At 36.5% G+C, this 24,582-nt stretch overlaps 3 protein-coding genes and 1 long non-coding RNA gene across 8 annotated transcripts; 2 read left to right on the top strand and 2 right to left on the bottom strand.

Annotated features, from left to right (window-relative positions):
* Positions 1 to 314: 314 nt before the first annotated feature.
* Positions 315 to 3,954, bottom strand: LOC113733969 (heat shock factor-binding protein-like). Its single transcript, XM_027260226.2, has 5 exons — positions 3,736 to 3,954; positions 2,065 to 2,118; positions 1,809 to 1,832; positions 1,585 to 1,627; positions 315 to 706 (listed from the first exon to the last, which is right to left on the bottom strand). Exons 1-5 carry the CDS (start codon positions 3,937 to 3,939, stop codon positions 564 to 566), a joined length of 468 nt encoding a protein of 155 aa, XP_027116027.1. The 5' UTR covers positions 3,940 to 3,954; the 3' UTR covers positions 315 to 563.
* Positions 3,955 to 7,602: 3,648 nt separating this feature from the next.
* Positions 7,603 to 9,709, top strand: LOC113733968 (xyloglucan 6-xylosyltransferase 2). Its single transcript, XM_027260225.2, has one exon. It carries the CDS (start codon positions 8,034 to 8,036, stop codon positions 9,414 to 9,416), a length of 1,383 nt encoding a protein of 460 aa, XP_027116026.1. The 5' UTR covers positions 7,603 to 8,033; the 3' UTR covers positions 9,417 to 9,709.
* A 3,569-nt stretch (positions 9,710 to 13,278) lies between these two features.
* Positions 13,279 to 21,440, top strand: LOC113733966 (probable histone-arginine methyltransferase 1.3). Of its 3 annotated transcripts, XM_072081692.1 has the most exons (16): positions 13,279 to 13,420; positions 13,559 to 13,780; positions 14,388 to 14,450; positions 15,201 to 15,303; positions 15,686 to 15,829; positions 16,462 to 16,565; positions 16,678 to 16,776; positions 16,875 to 16,944; positions 17,618 to 17,714; positions 18,492 to 18,546; positions 18,733 to 18,816; positions 19,579 to 19,656; positions 19,870 to 19,973; positions 20,062 to 20,234; positions 20,362 to 20,513; positions 20,983 to 21,440. In XM_072081692.1, the coding sequence occupies exons 2-16, from the start codon at positions 13,571 to 13,573 to the stop codon at positions 21,073 to 21,075; spliced, it is 1,629 nt and encodes a 542-aa protein (XP_071937793.1). In that variant the 5' UTR covers positions 13,279 to 13,420; positions 13,559 to 13,570; the 3' UTR covers positions 21,076 to 21,440. The 3 variants fall into 3 exon arrangements, with proteins under 3 accessions (XP_071937793.1, XP_071937794.1, XP_027116025.1); XM_072081693.1 differs by having other exon boundaries at positions 13,280 to 13,780; positions 20,615 to 21,003; XM_027260224.2 differs by having other exon boundaries at positions 13,283 to 13,780.
* A 163-nt stretch (positions 21,441 to 21,603) lies between these two features.
* Positions 21,604 to 24,230, bottom strand: LOC113733967 (uncharacterized). Of its 3 annotated transcripts, XR_011841379.1 has the most exons (5): positions 23,912 to 24,230; positions 23,747 to 23,801; positions 23,625 to 23,658; positions 22,484 to 22,587; positions 21,604 to 22,185 (listed from the first exon to the last, which is right to left on the bottom strand). It is a non-coding gene; the product is annotated as an uncharacterized lncRNA (long non-coding RNA). The 3 variants fall into 3 exon arrangements; XR_003459185.2 differs by lacking the exon at positions 23,625 to 23,658 and having other exon boundaries at positions 23,912 to 24,223; XR_003459187.2 differs by lacking the exons at positions 23,625 to 23,658; positions 23,747 to 23,801 and having other exon boundaries at positions 23,912 to 24,216.
* Positions 24,231 to 24,582: the final 352 nt, after the last annotated feature.

The following is a 24,582-nucleotide window of genomic DNA, read 5'->3' as shown; positions in this document are numbered from 1 at the left end:
ATCACATGCTCCGGGTTTTAAGGCACACATTTTATGTCCCACAACTATAGAACTAATACTAACTGCAAAATCATTCCCACCAAGGAAATTTTCAGAGCTGGAAATTTTCAGAGCTTTCAGGATCAAAAAAAGGTACAATTTATGGGATGTTTGCAGTAGAACCTGGATCCTTCACAATTTATGGGATTCAGCAAGTTGCCACCAGCCAGGTTGCATGGACTTGCAGCTGCACGTGTAAAAGTACACTATCTACCAGTACAAAGAAACCATTTGTATTAAATGGCGCTGCACTTTAAACTCAGTCATTCTCGATATTTATAAGAACAAACAACCAAGTGAGTTCTTATAACGCTTTTCAAGTTCTACACGATTCACAGAGAGATTTAAGGAATAAAACCGGCAAACCAGAAGGCACTCCGTATCTTGGTACAATGATAGGCAGAGAATGCCATGGCAGATGAAATTAGGCATTCCAAGTAGTCACAAAATTATCGTTTACTGTTTCCAACTAATAGTATCATGACCAACCCACAAATATCCAACGCAACATGTCATTGCTCAATCTAAGCAGAATCATCAGCTGACTTTGGCTCATCTTTTGACTTCGGCTGTGCTGACGGAGATGGAGAGCCCTCTTGACCCATCTCAGCTCTAAGATCATTGATGCTCTGTTCCAACTCATCAATCCGGTTGCCCATCTCATCAAGTGGAAACATGGTTAAGAAAATGCATGCCTTAAGGCCCTGAATCTCATTGATGGATGAAAGCAAAATGTACTTCACATTTGGAGGACAGCAGGCACAAAATAAAAAGTAAACTGGCATATATCAACTTAAGAAGTTTTCGTTTCCCCCCTTTTCTTTTTCCTCTTTTTCCTCGTTTTCTTCTATAACTAAATGACACATTCAGCTCTTCACGGGAATAATGCATCTATGAATTTAATGATAGCATTCTAGAAGAGTTCTAAATCTTGTATTTAAACAGTGATTACCAAAAACATCAACATCACTATAAGAAAGACAATCAAACTTCAGTTAACACATTTTTTGGTCCATCCAAGTGCCTCAACGTTTGACACCGTATGAAGAAACCAAGGTGTAATGGGGCCTATCTAACAACAACCCCAATTTCCAAATTCAATTGCTTAAAACACCATAATTACCATGTAAACTCTAAAAAAAAAAAAAAATCAGAAAAAGTATTGAAATGTCCAATACAATTATTATTGCGCATGTATGGCATACAAACTACTCATGCAACTTTGACAACAACAAAGCAAAAGGTCCAAACTGCCCTTTGACTGCAAATCTCCACCTATTGTATAAGAACAGTATTTCCTCCTTTGGAGATCACAGATTAATGCTGGCACCACATAACAAGAGGGAGCTGCATGCTATAGTCTTAACTACATGAGAAGTTAATGACTAGATTTCCGAGCAAAGAAGGCAAGAAATTAGAACAGACAACAGATAACTTTTGCACTAAACTAAATTGATATACAGCATCTAAGAGAAGTTTATAAGACAAAGATATCAAAGTCATTATTTCATCAACAGAATGGACATGGATAAAATGGAAGGATATTCTTTGTAATAATTGATTCCGACATTGCTTGAAACCTGGATTGCTGAAATAGAAATGGTGTATGAGTGTCAACACAGCTTATTTAAAAGTTTGTGCATGACTAAAACAAATATATTACAGCCCAAAGCTATAGAAAGAAGAAAATGGTGCAGATTCAGAGTGAAATGAAAATAATAAAGAAACTTAGACCACAATAAGGAAGGAAAAAGAAGATGCAGACATACCATTTGTTGAAGAAGGTTTTGTACCTGTTAAAAATAAACATAGTCAGCGACTAGCACAAAGAGACAATATCAGATATTGCATAATAAGGATAACTTTCAACCAGATAGCAAACGCTCAGACATACGTCGCCAGAATTGAGAATGAAAAATTAGTCAACAGTAACTGACAACCAGTAAGACCATATGTAATCACAAGATATTGAAAATGTAACAAAATTTCACAACACAGGATAAATCACAGAGAAAGGATGCTTACAAAAGCAGTCATATCAGCAGTGCTTTGCTTTGAAGCATCACCATCATGCCCATCCTGCCAGCAAAAGAACACAGTATAATTTACACAGATGAAGGGCCATAAAAAGGCATTTCTTTGGATTTAAGTTACATCATACATGAATTCTATGTTCTTTCAATTTGAATCTTATAGCAATCAAAAGGTACACAACGCATCATCTAAATTTTAACGAACTGACCTTATTATCACCAATACAAGCAGATTTCAAAGCAACAGCACATCCAGTTAAATATGTAGTCACTAGTGACGATAACGCTTAAGATGTCAGACCCCATACTTATCTAGAATTTTAGAGTATGATATTACAAAACAATACCTGTGTGCTTATCAATGACATCTATTATGATGCTGGTAAGGTCCCACGTAATGATTCTTCTAGAGAGGTACCACTATCTCTCAGGTGGAAACCAAAGAATGAATCAGAAATCATGGAACCCAGTGACAATGTTGAGTGTGCTTATTGTAGAAAGAAAAAAATGATAATTATTAAGCACTAATGAAGATTGTTATCCACTCTTCAAACTATCATTTAGGAACAAGACAACATCTCAACTATTAAAATTTCAGAACAAATCTGATGCTGCCAACTTTTTTTCCCGTCTTTTCTCACCAAGATGGTCAAACACAATACCATTCCATATAAAATGGGATAAAAAAGCTTCAATTAGTTGGTCAATATCTTCCTTTTGACAACCAAAATACGTTAATAACCTAAAGAGCAAATCCCCACAGAAAAAAGAAACTTCAAATAACTCCTCATCCACAAACTAGTTAGAGGTAATTTCATTTTTTTTTTAGTTAATTTCGTTACTAGTTAAAAGACTAATATCCATGCTAAACAACACAACATCGTCTTTTGAAATCTAGATACATCGACTTAAGAAATCAATCATAACATTTTATAGCAAAACTGTCCTTTCTAATATTATTAGTTCAAACCCCAAAAAAGTGTATAGTACCCACTCATTCATATTTGGCTAAATAGTACATTTAATACCCAATCATCTTTTTAACACGCAGGTACACCAGCTGATGAAATCGATCTATACTCTTTCCACCCAAACAAACCTTAAAGTTCTCCTTAAAAACACAAGGAGTTTCCAGATTTCAAGAGTTATTGCATCTATCACTTTCCTTTGAAAGAAAAAAATCCAATTAAACTGTGCCCCTAATTTTTCCTTTTTGATAGAACAACAATGCGGAAAGAGAAGGTAAGGCCACACCACAATGAGCCAGGCGCAGCTAAAAACTGAGCAGGGAACCATATACTTCCTAGAAGGGTAGCCAGGAGCCACATAGAGACCCCATCCATGTCCCTAATTTTTGTTTCATCGCTAAGCGTTTTCTAAAAAAGTAAAAGGAAAAACCAAAAAGCACATACAGCGTAAAACAGATAACAGATCAAGCATGCTCGCAACAAAATTAAACATCACCAAAATCAGAAATTTTACAACCAGAAATCATTCATTGCTTGCAATGGAACAACAATTTGCAGCAAATATAAGGAAATTAAACCAAACCCTAGAAGCTAATTTGTGCGAAGCAGATTCGAAGCAAAAGAGATATTTCTGCTGAGTAAACAGATAAATCAATTGATACGAACATGGAAATTGAATTTAGCCACGACATTACCATTTTCTCGGCGTTCTCAGTGGCTGTTGGCCCGAAAGAAGGAGACAGAGTTAGTGTGTGAGTGTGTTGGCTCTCCCCTTTACAGAACGAAGAAAAGAATGATGTGGGTGTGATTTTGAATTTGATTGGCAAGCTCGCAAATGTGTAAATTAGGAAGACGCTTGGATGATGCGAAATGACAAAATTCTCCCCTTCGCATGTCATGGCTGGTAAGACGACGGGAATATTTGTTACGGAAAATCTACGAGAAAATGCATACGTATGTACATATCTTCTCTTCAAGCTACGTTTAAGGATGTAAATTAATCAAGCCATTCAATTCTAACTTGCAAGTAACTCAGTCAAAGGTTCAACTCGAATTCGAATTAATTTCGAGTTATTTGATAAGGAAATTGAGACGAATTCGAATAGAAAAAAAAATCAAAACTCAAATACTCGTAAAGTTATTATCAAATGGTGTATTTATGATATAATTTTTAATAACAGATTAAAATTTTATGAAATTCACTAGAAAAACGGGTTTGAAAACTTGATTGAATTCAATTAAACTTGATTTGGTCAAAATCGAGTTTAAGTTCGAATTCAATTTTAAAGAAATTTAAATTCGAATTCGAGCGCGATTAGTTTTACTCGAACAAAATTTGAGTAGTGCACCGCTCCAATTTAATTTAACTTGATAGTAGCACCGTGCTGTGGCTTCAAGTGAATATCTATCTATCAAGTATTTTTATCCACGAATTGCTCTTAAAATCACAATATGTAAATGGAGTCTGAAATGATAGACAATAAGATGTACGAAAATCATTTATAATTTCTTCTCTGCTTGAAAGGCCTACTTCAGTCACCATTTGACTGTTCTTAACATGTTCCTTGAATATGCTTTCTAGTTATTGCATTTTATGCTATCACTAATTACCCTGTATCAAGATGGCTAGTACATCAAACCCAACGAGGATAACTTCCATATGCCTATTCAGGAAATTCGTTAGTCAAAAAATTATTGTATACCCATATAAATCTCAACATTTGAAAGTGGAAGCACAAAATTCTCGTGCTCATTCAAAATAGTTAATGTAACACTTTGTGTTTGTAATGTGATATATATATATATGAAATAAAAAATGATTAAAAAGAAAAAAAATATTATTAAAAATGTATTTATGATACAAGAAAAATAAATAAAAAAAATCAACATCCAAACATACTCAATAATTGGTATACAATTTCCCAACAAAAAAAAAAAAGAAAAGCTAATTTACTCCGTTTGAATTAGTTATTTATTAGGGTGTTTTTTAAAAATTTTACTGTAACAGCGTATATGCAAAATTTTTACTATAATTTTTTAAAATATTTATTTTATTATATGAATGAAATGTTTTTGAGTTATTTTTATTTATACATTACTGTAATATTGTAACATTGTAATCACTTGAGCTATTCTGTGCACAGGAGCCTAGATCGCCTCACAAGTTTTGATTCCGTTCCTTATGCCTACCCAATTCCATTTCTTAAATAGTGATTAGGCTTTTACCGGGTCTCGCCTCTAATCATCCATACAGCACCGATTGTGGATCTGTAGTCTGAAGAAACCAGCCGAAGTTCCAAAAAGAATGGAATATGCTTCACCATCCCACTGCTCCACATGTCATGAATGAAGGATCTTCTTCATCAGTTGTTTATAATCATTGGTACCTCCCCTTTCAACAACTTCATCATTCTTTGTTTATTGACAATTAACAACTAATACTAATAATGATTACAATCGAGTTATAGAGTAATTGAATGGTTACTAATCAATCAAATCATCACCTTCCTAAAAATCCTTTCACCATAATTACCATATCAAGTCTAATATTGCATACCACGTATGCAAATTGATGGGTTTAATTAGCATTTTGAAATGACCCGTTTCTTATTAAGTTAGTAACAAGAATGTCAATGGAAACAAAGCTAAGATTTAATCAGGTACTTACACGGAAGGGTCAAGGATTGTGTGCCTTTTTCCACTCTTGAAAGTCGAAATGAACTCCATGTGTTTTATACTGTATAAGAAACACTGGATTTTCTAGTTTCTTATGATCAACACAAAAGCAAATTTGTTTTCATTTAGTCCGTCAAGTGATGTATCTTATGTTGTTCAAACATTGAACCAATAAACCATCAAGCAAATATGATTTTACTTTTAATATTTGCGTAAATTTTATATATACCGACTGACAGTATATATTTTATCACAGTTAGATTTATGACATACGTGTAAAAGTTGAGTTTTAAATTCAAAATTTATACAATTATTATTTATTCTTATCACAGTTAGATTCATGACACACGTATAAAAGTTGAATTTTAAATTTATATAATTATTATTTATTTAAAATACTGTCAATATAGAAAAAATTAATCATTAGTATTTTAGTACCCAAAAAAAAAAAAAGAGATTCAAGGCATCGGCATGCAACTAGAGCTGTTAATCGAGTCGAGTCGAGCCGAGCATTTGGCTGCAAAGCTTGACTCGAGTTTAATTCGAGCCGAGCTCAGCTCGAGCTTGTTAAGAAAACGAGCTTTAAAATGTGTTTGAACTCGACTTGTTAAATGTACATGTGACTCGAGCTCGAGCTTGTGCAAATTAACCTTAATAAAAACTTATAATTTTAAATTTTTATAATTTTGATTTCTAAAATAATAAATATGCCTTTCATTAACGAGATCTAACGAGCTTACTCGACTCGTTAACTAAACGAGCATGTTTCGAGTTCGAACTCGACTCGTTAATTATCAAAATTAACGAGCCAAGCTCGAGCCTTAACGATCTTTCGAGCTACTCGATTGAGTTAACAACTCTACGTGCAACGTGTATAGACAAGTCAACTTGGGTCCGGGGCAAAAAAAACTCCAATAAGGTAAAACGTCGCGCTTTCTGTTGGCTGTATCTGGTTTGTATTTGATCCGTTCCACCACATGATGACGGGACCCGCCGGACAACTAAGGCTGAGAGACATACCACGCTGATGTGATGGCTAAGTCCCCACTCTCGTACGCGTAAAAGTTCACGTTCAAACTTCGAGCCCTCATTACCTTAATCTACTCGTTTCGTTTGAACAACAAACAAAATGAAATCCTTAACAATGGGAAAATAACTAAGATAGGCCTCTAGCTTTTCACTGAAATTTGTTTAGTCGCTCAGCTATTATTTTCACTTAAATTGGTCCTCAAAATTTTTGTTTCTGTGTTAACTCTGTCCCCCTTGTAGTTGCTTCCCCAAATGAAAAGAAAGAATAACACTTCTGATTGATGCAAGGTGCATATGTAGAAACCATTGGTCATCTTACAAGTGGTGCTAATCTTATTTACTCTTTTCTTGGTATTTTAAATCTGTTAAGTAAATAATAGACTATGATAAAAAGTGTTACTTCCATAATATAATTGAATCTTTAATCAATCAAGGTCTCCATCTTAAATTTGACCAAAATTTTTTTTTTTAAAAAGAAGATTTTATTTCAAATGTGTGATCCAAATCATGCCCTTTGAATCTGCATGGCATTGAAGATTATTGGAAAGAAAAATTAGGCTAATATTGTGACAATTTTTTGTAATTTGTATATTCCAGGTAGAAATTTTATTAACAACATGTTTATGATGGAAAAATATTTTGAAAAAGAAACTGAGAAGTTCAAATGAACTCTTATGCATATATCGAGTCAAGCAACTATTGGGGGACGGAATTAGCACCTAAATAGAAGTTCGAGGACCAATTAAATGAAAACAGAAGTTGTGGGGGTAAGAAAAAGTTAGAGAATTGTTTTCGCTATTCAACCCTCCTAAAAAGGTAGTAGTAATGTGGACATATTCCCTCTGTCCGAACCCAACTCTCTCTCTCTCTCACACACACACACAGCTGTTCTCTCCTTTCCTTTCTAATAATAATCACCTTCTTTCCATATTCTTTTCTCTCCAGCTTCCTTCAAATCTCGCCTCTCACTCTCTTCACCGACACCACCCCCACCCAATCACCACTCGCCCAACAATCCCTTTACCCTATCCCGTACCGCAAATTCATACCCTAGCTCTACTTTCTTCAAACCCCTCACACATCTCAATTTGGTAATTCAACCAAAGGCTAGAATAGAAACCCATTATCATATTCTTCTTCTTCTTTTTTTTAATATCTCCTATATTTCCACTTTTCCAATGAAACCCATCTCCATTGTCTGACAATCGCTCCTAACATTTATTATTTCGTAGTACTAGACTTTGAATTATCACGTACTGTTTGATCTTTCCTCCTAAAGAAGAAAAAGATGCTGGAAAGATGCTTGAGCCCGCGTCGAGCTAGGCAAATGCAGAGGCTCTTGAGAAATGGGAAGCTCACACTTCTTTGCCTGTTTCTTACGGTCATCGTTTTAAGAGCTAATCTGGGTGCTGGAAAATTTGGCACACCCGAGCAGGACCTTAATGACATCCGGGAAACCTTTTCTTACATCCGCCGGCGAGCTGAGCCCCGCCGTGTTCTTGAAGAGGCCCGGCAAACCTTTACTGCCACGGATAATGGTGCTTCTGATACCAATAGTTATGCTGATTTCGATATTAAAAGGATAATCGCTGATGAAGATGACGGTGATGAGGTAGTGTACAAGAGAGATCCCAATCAGCCCTATAGTTTGGGCCCGAAAATATCGAATTGGGATCAGCAGAGAGCTGAATGGCTGAAGAAAAATCCCAACTTTCGGAATTTTGTAGCACCCAATAAGCCTAGGGTGTTGTTGGTTACTGGTTCGTCGCCTAAGCCCTGTGAGAATCCTGTTGGGGATCATTACTTGTTGAAATCGATAAAGAATAAGATTGATTATTGTAGGCTACATGGGATTGAGATTTTCTATAATTTTGCCCTGCTTGATGCGGAGATGTCTGGGTTTTGGGCGAAATTGCCATTGATCAGGAAGCTTTTGCTTTCGCATCCTGAGGTTGAGTTTCTCTGGTGGATGGATAGTGATGCTATGTTTACGGATATGGCGTTTGAATTGCCATGGGAGAGGTATAAGGATCATAATTTCGTGATGCACGGGTGGAATGAAATGGTTTATGACCAGAGGAATTGGATTGGGCTGAATACTGGTAGCTTTTTGTTGAGGAACTGTCAATGGTCTTTGGATATTCTTGATACTTGGGCACCTATGGGTCCTAAAGGCAAGATAAGGGATGAAGCTGGAGAGCTTCTGACTAGGGAGCTTAAGGATAGACCGGTTTTTGAAGCTGATGACCAGTCTGCTATGGTTTATATATTGACAACTCAGAGGGAGAAGTGGGCCGAGAAGGTGTACCTTGAGAGTGCTTATTATTTGCACGGTTATTGGGGAATTTTAGTGGATCGATACGAGGAAATGATTGAGAATTATCATCCTGGTCTGGGCGATCATCGGTGGCCACTTGTGACTCACTTTGTCGGTTGCAAGCCTTGTGGAAAGTTTGGGGATTATTCAGTTGAGAGGTGTTTGAAGCAGATGGATCGTGCACATAATTTTGCAGACAATCAGATTCTTCAGATGTATGGATTCACTCACAAGTCACTTGCTAGTCGGAAAGTCAAAAGGACACGGAATGAGACAAGTAATCCTCTTGAAGTGCAAGATGAGCTTGGGCTACTTCACCCTGCATTTAAAGCTGTTAAGGTTTCTGCTTCTTAGGTGCGCATTGGAGGGGTAGATTTGGAATCAAGATTAGGTTGCCCTATCTGCCTTATTTTTGTTTTTTGGGGGACTGTTAATCATAATACATGTCATTTTGTATTTTGTTGTTGTCTCTCACTCGTCTAGAGCTCTGGTTCTTGTATTCCTTTATTTGTCGCAATCTTTATGTGAAATAGTCTTAATGAAAGCATAGTCAGAATTTGTATTAGCTGTTAACTTTGGCAGTATACTTCAATTAATGCAATATCTAAGGAAATGCGTCTTCTGGGTTGCATTTTCTGTTTCCTGGACAGTGCGTTTAATGGATCACTGAATGTAGTCCAATAGTTCATCAACTTGCACTTATGGAATTTAGTCCATCATTAGGTGGTGAGCGTGATTCATAGTAATGTACTCCTTTTTATAGAATTTGGTTGCTTGTCTATATTTGGTTCCTTAGCATAATCTAAACCATTAATATGTTATGGTTGTCTGTCAATTGTCTATTATCTGATTCATTTGGGTGTTTCTAGTAGCAGAAAGTTGTGAAATACGCTTGTCATACGATGGCACATCACATCTTTCAAGTGTTTTGAGTTTCTGTCATATTATACCTTAGCGCAAGCAATGAAAGGCTTTAAACTGATGAAGTATGTGATTGAACATGCCCAATAAGCCACTGTCTAGTATGATGAACATGACAGGATTAAGTTGACAAAATATTGCGGCACACACAAGTTGCCTAAGGTTTGTAACAGAAGCTTGTGATATTTGAATCAACTGCTCTGTGAATACACCAGTTTTTTATAGGTAATTTGGTAATACTTTGTTCTATATATTCATTTATGAGCTGCAAGTTCAATACTACTGATTAATTAGCATAATTTTAACACTGGAAGCAGTTATGTATATGCATGTTGTAATAGTTCCATAAGAGGAAGAATGTGAGAAGCTTGGTGGATGGACTTCATTTCTTCTCAGTTATTAGTAGGCTGGACTCCTAATGACTTCAAGGCATGTCGTTTTCTGCTTTTCCACCATCTGTTATTTTGATAAACTTTTGTTGCTGCTCCTGAACTTGCCTGAGCGCTGGAACGTCTGTATTAGGTCTGCTTACAAGTTGGGTATTGCCCAGAATATGTTGGATGTAAGGTAGAGTTTTGATACTGATATCAACTTTAAGGGAATAGAGACACCATCAAATTCGTCTTGAACAACTTTTGCTGACAAGATTGGTTTCCGAATCCATTAGTGACAATAGGCTAACAAAATTTGGTGAATTGACGGGGCAATGTCCATATTGGAAGCAGTTTGAGATCGACCTGTTGTGTTTGTCAAGCTTATTGGTGAAACTTTGTTGACCATTTTTAAGGTGTCTGTCTCTGCTGCAAATAGAGTTCTGGCATTCCTAATATTATTGACAAGTTTCTAAATCTTTGAAATTGAATTGGATCTGTAGATGGAGACAGAATATCAGCCGATTGAACGTCTCAAATGTGTTCCTGATCTTGGTTCTTTCTTCCTTGTCTTGATATTTGGATTAGAATTATGGCTTAGTTCATTTAACGTGCGACTGTTACACAACAGCTGAAGGCTGGAAAGAAGGTGCTTGGCTAACAAATGGACCTGTTTCTGCTGTATGTATGTATGCCTGTTGTTTGTTATTGGAATAAAATGGAACAGAATTCTAAACAGTGTGATAGTCAGTATCTGACATGGTTGTAGACTTTCTCTGATCCTTACGATTCACTGCAAATGGTTGCGATGAACTCTGCTGGGTAATTGCAGCAATATGCTATGTCGTTGATCAGCCTGTGATGCGGTAACCGATAATACCTTGATGGACTAAGCTGTTATGTTGGCTTAACTCTCAAAGAGTTTGAGGCTTGAAATTTGCACAGTGCGCATAGATGCCCGAGTATCAAGGACGCAAGAATTGTTATGTATTTGGATTGTTAAGCATAAGCTTGAAACCTAGTAGTACTGCTGCCTGACTAACATGGAGAAAACAGTGACAAATACACAGTAGTATTCGCTTTTTGAAGTTGAATGGAAAAGGTTACTCCACAGAAGAGTTTCTGTATATAGTATAATTTTGTTCTTTGCGGCACTAGGAATAAAGGCCACGTTTGATAAGATCAGGCTCTGTGGTCTTAGAGCATGGGCGCCGCGAAATAATGAATGCAATTGCTGAAGCTGATGATAATACGCCATGAGCCAAAGGTCAGGTGCCAGTTGGCCTTTGGTGATGTGATAAACTGGTTGAAGTCAGATAGAAAACTGAGTGGTTTATGGATTTATTTTAGTTCACTTTTTTGCTTTTGGCCCTTTTCCTTTTTTGTCTTTTCACAATGCGGCCGACAGATGGAGAAAAGATGAATCATGGTTTAGCTTCTTGCTGCTGTGATTTCAGTCTTTTCTTTTGTTAGAACACTCGGGAAACCACCAAGAAGTTTGATTTCAGGCATTTCGTGGGTAGCTTGTAGTTGTAAAATATTATTATTGACTGATACCAAAAATGTGCGTGAATGATGATGAACCAACCCATTTGCCTAGACAATGAACTAATCTGTTTTGTTTTGACTGATAGGATTAAAAAAAAGACTAACCAGCACGAGGATACATAATCACACAGCTTGAAACAAGCTTTGAGGATCCAATTCCACGGACTTCATCATGAGTACTGCTTCAAAAGGAAGATGACTGGTTCAAGTTATGCTCTGTTAAAGCGCCATGCTTTTTCCATTGCATCCCCCCCTGATATATATTCCATAAGCACTAGCTTTTTTGTTGCGATTGGTATAACCTACAGCTTCGCTTTTGTGCTTTCTGCTCCTATAAGATTGATTGGGATGACTTAATCTGTATGGTGAACCTACACTACGCTACACTATTCAGAAGTATACCTTTGAAAAGCAAAAACGATAAACTGCTGTGCGTTCAAACAAGAAAAGCACCAACAGAGAATTAGTTCTAAAGCGTATGCTAAGATGTCCGAATTTTCTTGTAAACAATTAATTAATTACAGTCTTATATAAGAAATACTGCGAATTAGCAGTAAAGCTAAACCCTTTTTTTGCTAATACACACCCCATTGCTATCTATAGGGAAAAGTGATCGGAGTTTTGATTGAATATATTATTTAATGAACCTTAATTTTTATTAGCAACTATCAATTATGGTTATATGAATTATCAATAAATAATAATTATTTTTTATATATTTTATTTTAGTGAATTTTCTACATATTTACCATTACAGCATAAAACTACTTTTTGTGAAAATAATAATAATTTCAAATATATTCAAACACAAATTACTTTCATTAGTTGCATATGTGAACGTGTGTGCCTTAGACACTAGTCTTAAATAATCAATTACTTTAGAGTAGTTGGCTATCAAGAGAGGCTTAAGGTTTTACTTGGACGTAGGTCAAGAAATCATATCCCTGGCTTGCATTTTAAATTCAGAATTTTCTTAAAATATTTTACCAGCGGGTGTATAGATATCTATTTAGATCGATAGTGGTTTACTCTCCCAGATTTTCCGCTTGACCCTTTTGGGTCCTTCCTTTCTCCTAGTATAAACTATAAAGTAGGACTCCTAGTATAGGGTAGCAATATAGATATCCGTCTAAACTGGTGTTGGTTTAGTTCCTTCGAATTTTCCTCCTGACTCCCTTGAATCCTTCCTTTCTTCCAAAGTAGGACTTCTAGTATAAACTTCTAGTATAAAGTAAAAAGTAAAAGTAGGTGTAGATGTAGAGTAGAATCTACTGGCGGTAGTCCAGTCTCCTCAGGTTACCTCCTGACCCTTTTGGATCCTTCGTTCTTCCTAATATAGACTTTTAGTATAAAGTAGAGATAGACGTAGAATAGAATCTATCGTGTTGGATAATAAAAAAGGAAAAAAAAGAAAAAAGAAAAAAGACACTAGTCCTAAACAAGGTGGTAGAGTTCCAGTACAAGAAAGCTGTTGCGGCACTAGAACCGCCCCACTACTTTGTCACCTTCTGTCAGTCAGTCAGTCTTCTCTTAAACCCTAGATTTTCTCTGTCATCCTATACATACGGATATATACGTATACACATTTGTACACACACGAACACCCCCCAATTCTTATTCATACAGAACTAATTCCAATAAAGCTCCGAATTTTAGAGAAATTGAAAAATGGAGGTTCCGGTTGTAGAAGAGGGGAAAGAGCTAGTGAAAAACGAAGAATTTAATGTCGCTTCAATAACGGAGGTACCGGCGTCATCGTCTTCGAGTTCTTCTCCCGTGATTGGGCGGTTTAGGTTTAATAATGGAGTGGCGGAGCTTCGGTTTGGTGAAGATTCTGAATCTAATTTATTGCCTCATTTCGATCTTCGTTGCACTCAGGCAAGTTTTTTTGGTTTTCCTTTATATTCGTGTAAATTCTATATTTGAGATATAGCTTGGGGAGTGCAAGCTCCACATTTAGGATGTTTCATTAATAGAGAGAGATTGTATTGTTTGTTTTGTGTGTGTGAAATATTATTTTGCAATTTAAAGTTTGGAAGTTTTAGCTGGGAAAAAAGGACATATTTTTAAAGTATTTTATGGTTAAAAAAAAAATTATAACTCGAGGAATGTCCTTTCATCGAAGGCAACAATGCTACTAAGATTTTGAAAGAAGGTGTAAAGTTTATTATTTTTTTTGTTTAAGTTTAATGTCTATTTAAGTAGCTTAGAGCTGTAGATGTCCTGTTTTGCTAACTCGTTCCATGGTGTGTTAGAGTAAAAGTCGGAGGTGTTTTTGCGATAGATCTTAAGGAATTTGTGTGATGCTGTTTTCCTTCATCAATTTTTATCTTGAGAAATTGCAAATAGAAGTTAATTAAAGCAATAGAAAAGGTGGTGAAAAGCCTAAAACTTTAACATTTGTAGTAATGTCATCTGACTGTTGAGACTTGCTTGCAATTCTCTTGAAGCGTGAATCGTTTTATTTTCTTTTCGTTTTTGCCAGCTTTTTAAACTAAGCCAAGTTCAGTCAATGTGCATACAAGAAGCTTCGGAAAGTAATAAAGAGGTACAAGTTACTGATTATCAACTCTCATTTACTTTTATGAACCGTGCATTATATGGAATAGTTTTCTACATTTTAAATTTACTTGAGCTGTTCAACAATGGTGGACTTCTGATTTCTTTTCATCTTAAAAGAATGGCCATGTTTTACAAGCTCGGACTGATTTTTGGTATCTGATTTGACACCCGTTGACCCTGGTATGCCTACACATTCAACTTGTAGTTCCCGAGACCTGCAAGTTGGGACATTGTCCCAAAATTTTTGACTAGACATGCTAAGGATCTTGAAAGTTTTAATCTTCCAGATCTGCATTGTACTAAAAGAACCCCGGAAGGGGGGGGGGTTGTTGGCATCTTTTCTGATCCAATTTCTGTGACTATCAGGCTAACATCCTCTCTCTCTCTCTCTCTCTCTCTCTCTCTCTCTTTCTGTGCATGTGTGTGTGTGCACTGTACTGTATAACCTTGGATATATGGACTATTTTGTGGTGCAATTGCGGATTAAAGTTGTGAACTTTGAGCATTATTTTACTAATCATGCAGTAAGGTTTCAAATTGATCTTGCCAGATGAAATAGTTCTTCAACTATTTTATAAAAGCCTTAACAAAGAATTTACTTGTAGTATAAATTCTTTTATTTGATACCAACAAATAAACTGGAAAAGAAATATAATTCTCTTGTGCTTGGCATTATTGTGGAAGCTGCCCTTGCATTATCAGATGTCCTTGTGTTGACTTTGTGCTTTTGAACCAGAAAACCTATTCAAGGGGAATCACCATTCAATTTAGAAACGAGGAGGAAAGTAGGGCCTTCCATTGTGCATTTGATCAATGGAAGAAAGAAGTGGTTTTTCAAGGTCTGTTTTGATATTTATCTATGAGTTTTGGAGAATGGACTGGCATGTTGACTTTAGTTGCATATTGCATGCATCTTCTGTTTCACATGACTGAACTCCTCTTTTGTCTGTTGTGGGTGAGGTTGTTTCTTCTGATGCATTCAATGGTTAGGATAGTGTATCAAACTTGGACTTTTTGCTTCATTTTGTATACATAATTTTTCATTGGGACAAACTGCATTTCAAATGATATTGCATTTTCAATTTGCATTTAGAGGCAGTTCCTTGAGACTTTTAGATAAGAGATGGGCTCTTTATCATTACTTTGATTCCTGTAATTTTTAGATGTTTGATATTGGCTAAGAACAATAACTTAATTTGGCACTCATTCTTTTTCTTTCAGCCTCACATTTGCCAAATGGGACTGTGTTGGCATCACAAAGCAAATTTGATAGCAAAATAGAGGCATCTTCTGCTAAAATGTACTTCCACTATTATGGGCAACTATTGCATCAGCAAAATATGTTGCAGGATTATGTGAGAACAGGTTAGAATTGTAATCTGTAATTTTGTATTCCTTCAACCTCATCTATGTTGATATTTTGTTTGAACAAGGTATATGTTGCTACTAAATAGGATCCTTATTAAGCTGCTAATTTAATGCATGATGTACATGGCCATGGTCGAATAAAAATTAGGCTGTCTTAACATGGTTGGGCTTGTGCCCTTGCTTGGCTTAATGTAATGAATTTCACCTCATTTTAGCTTTTTCTTCCTTTTTGTTTTGTGAGTTCCTGTTTCAACCATTCTTTCTGTTATACACCTAGCAATCCCTCTCGTCGTTACAAAATTCCCTCTAATGGATTAGGCATTCATAGCTGACAAGCTTGATATGTAACATATATTCGTAATAATATGTATATAAGTAATTAAAATTGTGCAATAGCCTGTTCTGCGATTTCTGAGCTGAAACCTTAGCAATTGAAGTGTGTTTCTTGCTGTATGTAAATCAAGACAGATGGAAAATCAGTATGAACATCTTTTCTGGAATTTCATTTAGTTGCAGCACGATGCTGATACTTAAAGCAAGAGTTGTAATGATAATGCTAAAATTTTTCCCCTTTTGTTTGTTTTTTCTTAAACTATGAAGCCGTGCCATTAATAATTTGTATGTTTCAGGAACATATTATGCTGCTGTCATTGAGAACCGTGCCGACTTTTTTGGCCGTGTAGTTGTTGATGTTGGTGCTGGTAGTGGCATTTTGTCCCTATTTGCTGCCCAGGTTTTCCTAATTACTTGTATCTCTCAGAAACATTTGCTCTTTATTGTGGTTCCTTTTGTGAGAAACGATATGAAGAGTTGTTTTGGCAGCTTGCTCACTCTCTCTCTCACAGGCTGGTGCAAAACATGTCTATGCTGTTGAAGCGTCTGAAATGGCAGAATATGCGCGTAAACTTATTGCTGGGAATCCAATACTTAGTCAAAGAATTACTGTGAGTGCTTGTCTTGGCATTTGATTTGTCGGTGAGAATCATTATTAGCTGTTATATAATACAATTGGAAGTTAATATTCCCATCTATATTATAATAGGTAATCAAGGGCAAAGTTGAAGAAGTTGAATTACCTGAGAAAGCTGACATCTTGATATCTGAGCCTATGGGTAAGTTCACTTTGTCATACTCGAAAGGAGATCTAGTAGATGAGGTTCCTGGTTCTTGTCATTGCAATGCCATACTGAATGACTAGTGGTCTGAGATGGAAGAGATGAATTTCAAAACTGTTAATTGTCTGCTTTTTATGCATTGACGTTCATCATCTTCATTTTCCAAGTCCCTTTAGAAGTTTCCTCTGTCTTCATTTTGGGTCTTCAGCATGTACCTTGAATTTGTTTACACACAGCCCCTTCTCACCAAAAGAAAAGACCAAAAAGAAAAAAAAGGGAAAAAATTGATTGCTGAGTTGTGGCTGAGGAGTTTGGCATCTTTTCTTTTTCATACTTGTTATTTTAATTTTTTTTTTTTTTGCAGATTCCTTTCCTCTCCTATTGCCTTTAGCTGACTAGTCTGCATTTTTTAGTCATGAATGTTGTTATCGTAATGCATGGGACGGCAGCATGCTCCTTTTTGTTCACCCCTGTGCGTGTGTGTGTGTCTCCCCCCAGCAGGGCGGTGAAGTTAAAGTTTGATTGCCCTTGTCAAATAAATCTTATGTTATTACTTCCCATCCAGCGCATGCAATACTTGAGGCACATGTGGCCTTTTTCTTTATTGGGCTATTGTGATGAATATTAATATGTTTACCATCTATTTGACGAGAAGGATTCCCTCATGCAGGCACTTTGCTGGTCAATGAGAGAATGCTCGAGTCCTATGTGATTGCAAGAGACCGTTTCCTTGTTCCAAATGGAAAAATGTTCCCTGCAGTGGGAAGGTAATTTCAGTTTGTAAAAGCAGTGTTCTAGAGACTATTACAACCAAGGCACTCTTTACTTGTCATTCTATCTAAAAACTAAATTTTCTTCCCTCCCCCACCCAAAAAGAAAAAATAAGAAGCATTTTTAGGTTAACAAAATCAGTTAGCAGATTTATGGGTAGAGATACAATTTAACTGCCTTAATATGAGTATATTTTGTTCACATTTTGTCCTAGACAAACGGAAAGGTCAAATCTTGGTTCAAATGTTTACTTATTCTTGATTTACTGCACGACATTCTAGCAAATGAATTTCAAAAGAAGCATCAACTATTTTTTAATTTGCGAGAACTTTGTTTTTGTTGCTTTCTTTTCTTTACTAAGCATAGTCATCTGCTGCTGCTAAGCAACACACATGATTTTGTTCACATTTTGTCCTAGACAAATGGAAAGGTCAAATCTTGGTTCAAATGTTTACTTATTCTTGATTTACTGCACGACATTCTAGCAAATGAATTTCAAAAGAAGCATCAACTATTTCTTAATTTGCGAGAACTTTGTTTTTGTTGCTTTCTTTTCTTTACTAAGCATAGTCATCTGCTGCTGCTAAGCAACACACATTATCCATGTAATCCGAAGTTTTGTCAAATATGTTGAGATAGACCTTTTCCAGCCATATGTACCCATTTTCTAGCATGTTAAGGCCTTCTAGGTCTCTGTTTACCTCAGAGGTTGATGAGGCTTCTTTTCTCATCCAGTGTAGCAGTATGATTGCTTGACTTGTTTGCTTTTGCAGAATACACATGGCTCCTTTCAGTGATGAATATTTATACATAGAAATTGCGAATAAGGTATACATTTGAGGTGTATTGTTACCTACTTGCTCATTACTGGGTGAACCCCCTGGGGGGGGGGGGTGGGGGGGAATACAAAAAGTCTGTAATTTTTTCGAAGTGGTCCTAGTGTCATGGTTAATTTTACTGTCCTTTGACAACACATACCTTACCATGAATTTCCATTCATTTCTTGTCTTCTAGGCTCTCTTTTGGCAGCAGCAAAACTATTATGGTGTTAATTTGACATCGTTACATGGATCTGCATTCCAAGGATACTTTTCACAGGTCTAACTTTTTTATTTCTTAGAGTATTGAATTTGGACTTATTTATGGTTTATCTTGTTGATTTTCCTTTTTTACTCAACTGTTTTTTTGATGTTCTGAGGAGGGTGTTTTGAACACCAATACAAGTTAGAGCTATGTTATAAATGTAGAAATGTCTGATCAATATTAACATGTCTATGTTATTAAAGAACCTCTCAAGAGTATATGATTTTGGACTTTGTTATGGTTTGCCTTTAGCAGAATTTGTTGCAGGTTCTTTGCTATTTAATTTCCTATAACCTCTGTGACTAGTTGGAAAACTTTTAGCTGATAATCTTCAAATCAAAATGAAGGAAGGGGTTTTGGAAATAGAAGTGCATTTTCAGTGAACAATGTCAAGTAAAAGGAGGTGATGAGAAAAGCTTGCATTCATGATCAATGTGTGCTATATCTTAGCTTGTGCAAAATTTTCTGTAGACTCAAAATATGTTACATTAACTTCAGCCATCCTATTGGACTTGCTGGTTTGGTGGGACTCATAAACATCTGCATTTTTCTTCCAAGTCTTGAGAAGAAATTTTTATTTTTGTTCTCGTCCATCTCTGAAAATTTTTTCCTGTCACTTCTCTGCCCTATTTTGTAGTAAACTATCCATCAGTCTCCCTTTCTTTATTATTGGTAAACCCTCTATTTGTCTTTTCTTTGGAGAGAATAGGTTTTTAATTTTTGCCTTATCAATTATGTGCTTTCTTCTACTCACAACCTGCATCCTGTTTGCTACAGCCTGTGGTTGATGCTTTTGATCCAAGGTTATTAGTGGCTCCTGCAATCTCTCATGTGATAAACTTCACTTCAATCAAGGTACTAGTAAAATCTCTGCTGCTGCAAGTTACGTGCTCTTTACCAAGCAATGGTCCAGTCGTACCCCCAATTTCTTTCAATTTAATTAGGTGAAGAAGGGTCCTGTTATACCTTGAATATGCTGGGGTGTTTACATGAAGGAAGAAAAATTGGCTTTGATTTGATCCCTGATTGGCATCATGAGGATAATGTAAAATCTCAATCGTATTTCAGGAGGAAGAATTATATGACATAGACATCCCTTTAAAATTTGTGTCTTCTGTTGGCACTCGAATTCATGGTTTGGCTTGCTGGTTTGATGTACTATTTAATGGAAGGTAAGCCATTCCGTTTTTGTCTCTTCAGTGGTCATTCTAGTTATTGATTGCATTTTAAAGCAATTGTGTAAAATTTCTTTGCCTGCAGCACTGTTCAGAGGTGGCTGAGCACAGCACCTGGCTCACCTACCACCCACTGGTACCAGCTACGTTGTGTTTTATCTCAGCCAATTTATGTCATGCCAGGACAAGAAATAACTGGTCGACTTCACTTGGCTGCCCATACTGCTCAGAGCTATACAATTCACCTGACATTATCTGGTTAGACATTATAGTTCCTTCTACAATTTACTTGACTTGGACTTGTGATAATTTTAGTTTCTCTTAGTTGCCAATGTTACCATATTTTTGTTAGTAAAAGAAAAAACTCTATTGGTGTCATTAATAGCTAAGATGTGGGGCCCTGGTGCTGAACAAGGTGGAATACTCCAAACTTCAACGGGCAAACTTGATCTAAAAGAACCCTATTACCGGATGTCTCAACCCCAGGTCTGCCCTGCGGCCCAAGACCAACAATCGCAGCAATTGTTGCAAACACAGGTATTGACTGGCATCATGTAAAACCCTAGTTTATCTTCTTTGATTTTCTGATATAGTGATTAAGAATTGAACAATTGCAATACATGGCTTCTCCTTCGCAGTATGGTATACATGGACTTTTAGGACATGACCTTTCAGGATAGAAGCGTAATTGGTATCCCGCTTGTTGTGAGAGTGCTACTGTTGTAAAGCAAATGAAAACTGGTGTTAGTAGCATGCCGCTTCCCCCCTCCTCTCTTCCTTTTGCCCCCATCATTTCTTGTTGATTTATGAGCACTAGTTGGCTTTGTTATGCAATGGAAGGAAAAATGGCTTAGTGATTCTGGTACTCTGGTCCAAAATGGTCTCCTCTCCTTTGATTATGCTTTGCGACTTGTTTCTGGTTTTATTGGGGTCATGGCGGTGGTGGGATGCCGTAATTCTTTTTTCTCGATGATGACTCGTAACTTACGCGGCTTATCCTTGGTAGGATATACCAATATTATCCCAAGATGAAGATGGAGGATCAGACTTGATGCAACAACCATTTCAAGAATCTGGTGCTGAGTTCAATTCTCTTTGAAGCCATTGGTTGGTGCCGAGCTCCCATACGTGTAACATTAAGCCATTTGGCCAAACAATAGTGGAAGAGTCTTAATCTAGTCACGTAGTTTTAACCGATGGCTTTTCCATCTGTGCCTGTAAATTAAAAAAAAAAAAATACAAAGATTTACTTCATATTCTTCAAGTGGTGGCAGATATTTTACAACTAAATCGCCTCGTTGAAAATTACTGAGTCAGGCTTAGAGCTAGTTCTTCTATAGTGACTTTTCTTTTAATAGTGACGTTTCATTGGAATTGCGTCTCTTTCCGCGCAGTGGCGCGGGTAGACGCGGGTAATTTGCTCAAGTTAATTTTTGGTAATAAAAAGAAGAATTATTTAGTTTATTTCCTTAAATTTGCTGAAACAAAGATTGTTGAATCAAAATCCCTCGGCTAAGATTCTTTTTTATGTTTTGAAGGGTGCAAAATTTCTTCCACAAAACTTCCAGATTCTCGAAGCAAAGATTATTCGATAGGCGGTACCATAGGGGGGTCAAAGGAAAAAAAAAAAAAGAAAAGAAAAAGTAGTATTAGCAGTGAATAAAAATTCTGCAGCAGAGAGCTGCAAGCAATAGCATGAATAGGATACAAGACAAAGTTGCCATTCCCCAGGTCTAATCTCATTCGTGGCCGTCAATGAAGCAGGCGACAGGCAAGGCAACCCTCCGTTGGTTTTCCACTGATAAATCCCTTGTCCTCGTCTTTTCTGTAGTTTCAACCCGTCACCAGGTGTCGTATGATACTGGTTACTACTCCTCGCATGTCTGACGCAGAGCACAAACACGCCTCCCTCTCTGTAGCTTGTTTCTCATTTCATTCTATTGAACATTTGTTTCTCAAACCCCAGTAGATGCACAAGATCAAACATTTGATCATAAACCACCCAAAATAATTACTGGGACTAAATTTAACGAATAACTCTAGCAACTGCAACATGGTAAATGATGAGTTCACACAAAAGAATTTCTTTGGGGCCAGTCCATTAAACAGCAGAACTTAATCAGAAAACTGCCTTGACCAAATGTGCCATAGGACCGATCACCCCATCTAACTCTTTCCTTGAGCGTTCTATCAAGTTCGGGGGTCATCTCTGCGAGGGATTAAAAAACATAAAATAAATCAGGCAGGCGCGCAAGAGACGATTAGTAGTTTTTGTGAAAATCTAGATAAAAAAATTTAAGCAATCATTCTCCACATTGGCTGAGTAACCATATGCGAGAAGAAGAAACGTGCTGTTGAGGATGCATATCTTAGCAAGTTGCTCTATGCATTGATCAGATTCTTGATGCAATGATTCATGTACTTTTTTTTTTTTTTTTTTTTATAGTACTAACTAATACATGCAAATTAAAACAACCAGAAAAAAGAAAATCTTTCTTCTTGTGTACCTGCTTCTTGCAAACAGTTCGTCTTTCTCAGCTTCTAATTCCTGCATCCTTGCTTCAGCGTCTCGTTTCTCAGCCAACCCCTTGCCCCATTCCAATTTCACTTCCTGATAAGAGAAAATTGTAAATGGCTGAGGAGAAGTCAAGTCGGGAAAGATGGACAATGCGTATACTTGAAGAAAGAACAAGTTAAAATCATATATTAGTCTCATAAATGCCTAAGATACAGACCAGAACCTATATGTTGCCAATGAAACAAACTGCTTCCTGTTATTTATCCACAGAAAAAGCTTAGGAAAATACACTAAAACGACCACTAAACTATTAATCTAGTAAATTTTTGGCAGCTAAACTATTAAATATCTCCAATTACCATCAAAATCTTAAAGGTGTACATGTTACACTATTACGCCCATTATCAGGCGATTAAGCACACAGAAAATACCAAGTGAAAGTCACCTGATATATTTTCTGTGGTCATTTATGTCAGCATAATGGAAAACCAAAAACAGGATTAAAAAAATAAGGAAAAAGTACAGCCTCCATCCTCAGGCCCGAACAGATCCACCATTAGAAAGGGCACAGCACCAAGGTGCAACACCACAATTCCCTAAAATTCAGCTCAACGATCAATAACCAATTAAAGCAAATGTTTTCGCCCTTAAAAATAGTTGAAACACGAATTCATTACTTTCGAATTCAAAACCAATCGTGCTAATTTCTTATTTAAAGAAAAAAAAAAAACACAGCCTGTGAACCAAAATTCTGTAGCATGGATATAGAACTCGGTTCTCATCCATCACCAGCAGTAGCATTGAGTTACTCTCATCCAACTGTCCAATAGAAAAGGGAAGATGTCCTCCTTTAACTTCTTCCTCCTTCCCAAATGAAAGCACTAGCCACCCAAGATGGGACGGCTGGCATTGAAGTTGATCAATTGGATGCATTTCCATTGCTTTGCCGGCTAAGACATTGCCACCTGATATGGGTGGTGTGACATAAAATACAACCCAAATGAAAGCACTATCCTAAAACCGAAGACAGACCAAAAAGGGGCAAAAAAAAAATACTCCTAATCTAGAAATTTTCTAGCCAGACAAGTAGCTCTCGGGAATGCTTATTTGGGTCAAGATAAGAGAAATACTGAAGTCTTGCATCAAAGACCGGGTTTTTTTTCCCTGGGTAAATACACAATTCAAGTTAATCCTCCTCATCAATCGTATCACCGAGGTAAGACACATAAAAAGCAAGATAACGTGCACTAACCAATATAATTCTTTCTCTTCTTCTTTTTGGTCTGAAGCACTATCCATAGATTTAACTGTGGGAGAGCAACTAAAAATTTCAGAACCATACACAATAAATCATGAATTTCATTGCCAAATCGCTTGGTTATTTTTAAGAATTAGGTCTGTTTAAAGAAAGGAGAACCTGGAAGCTACGGTGACGGCGGTGGCAACTGAGAATGCAGTGGCGGGACCGGCGATTGCAGCTGGGAAAAGCGAAGGGTAGAAGCGGCGAATGCAACGTGGGCGGTGTATTTTGGATCTAGACTTTCAGGTGATGTTGGAAATTTGAAGTGACATAACACTGAGGATATGAGCTGCAGACTTTTATGGAGGAGCTTCTGCGTTCTGAATATGTATAAAACTACACATACGAAGACGAACGAGAAAGCTGTAACTAATTTGTGATGTTGTCGGTAGTTTTTGTTGTATTCTAATTATATATATATATATATATATTTTATTCACTGCAAAATTAAAATCTATAATCATTATAGTTTCTAATTTTGAATAATTAGTTTTTGAGATGTTTTCATATTTTAATGATATAAGTATATGTTTTAATCACTAAAAGAATTTAAAATATATAATCAGTCAACGAGCGGATTTTGCTGAATCTGATTATTTAGTTTCCATATTTAGATTCCGCAAAATCTGAAGCAACCGTCGAACTCTAAACTGAAGTCGATTTTCCAATATCAACTCCAGCTTTTAAAACTGCCGCCACTCTTCAGACTGGATTCTGACTACTTCATCTTGTACTGAATTCGAGGGCTTCGTGATTGGACAGCATCATAATGGAAGAAGCAACAATTC

This window comes from Coffea arabica, chromosome 3c (genome assembly GCF_036785885.1).
Source record: "Coffea arabica cultivar ET-39 chromosome 3c, Coffea Arabica ET-39 HiFi, whole genome shotgun sequence".
Classification (NCBI taxonomy): Eukaryota; Viridiplantae; Streptophyta; class Magnoliopsida; order Gentianales; family Rubiaceae; genus Coffea; species Coffea arabica.
This window is presented reverse-complemented; position numbering and strand designations above follow the sequence as displayed.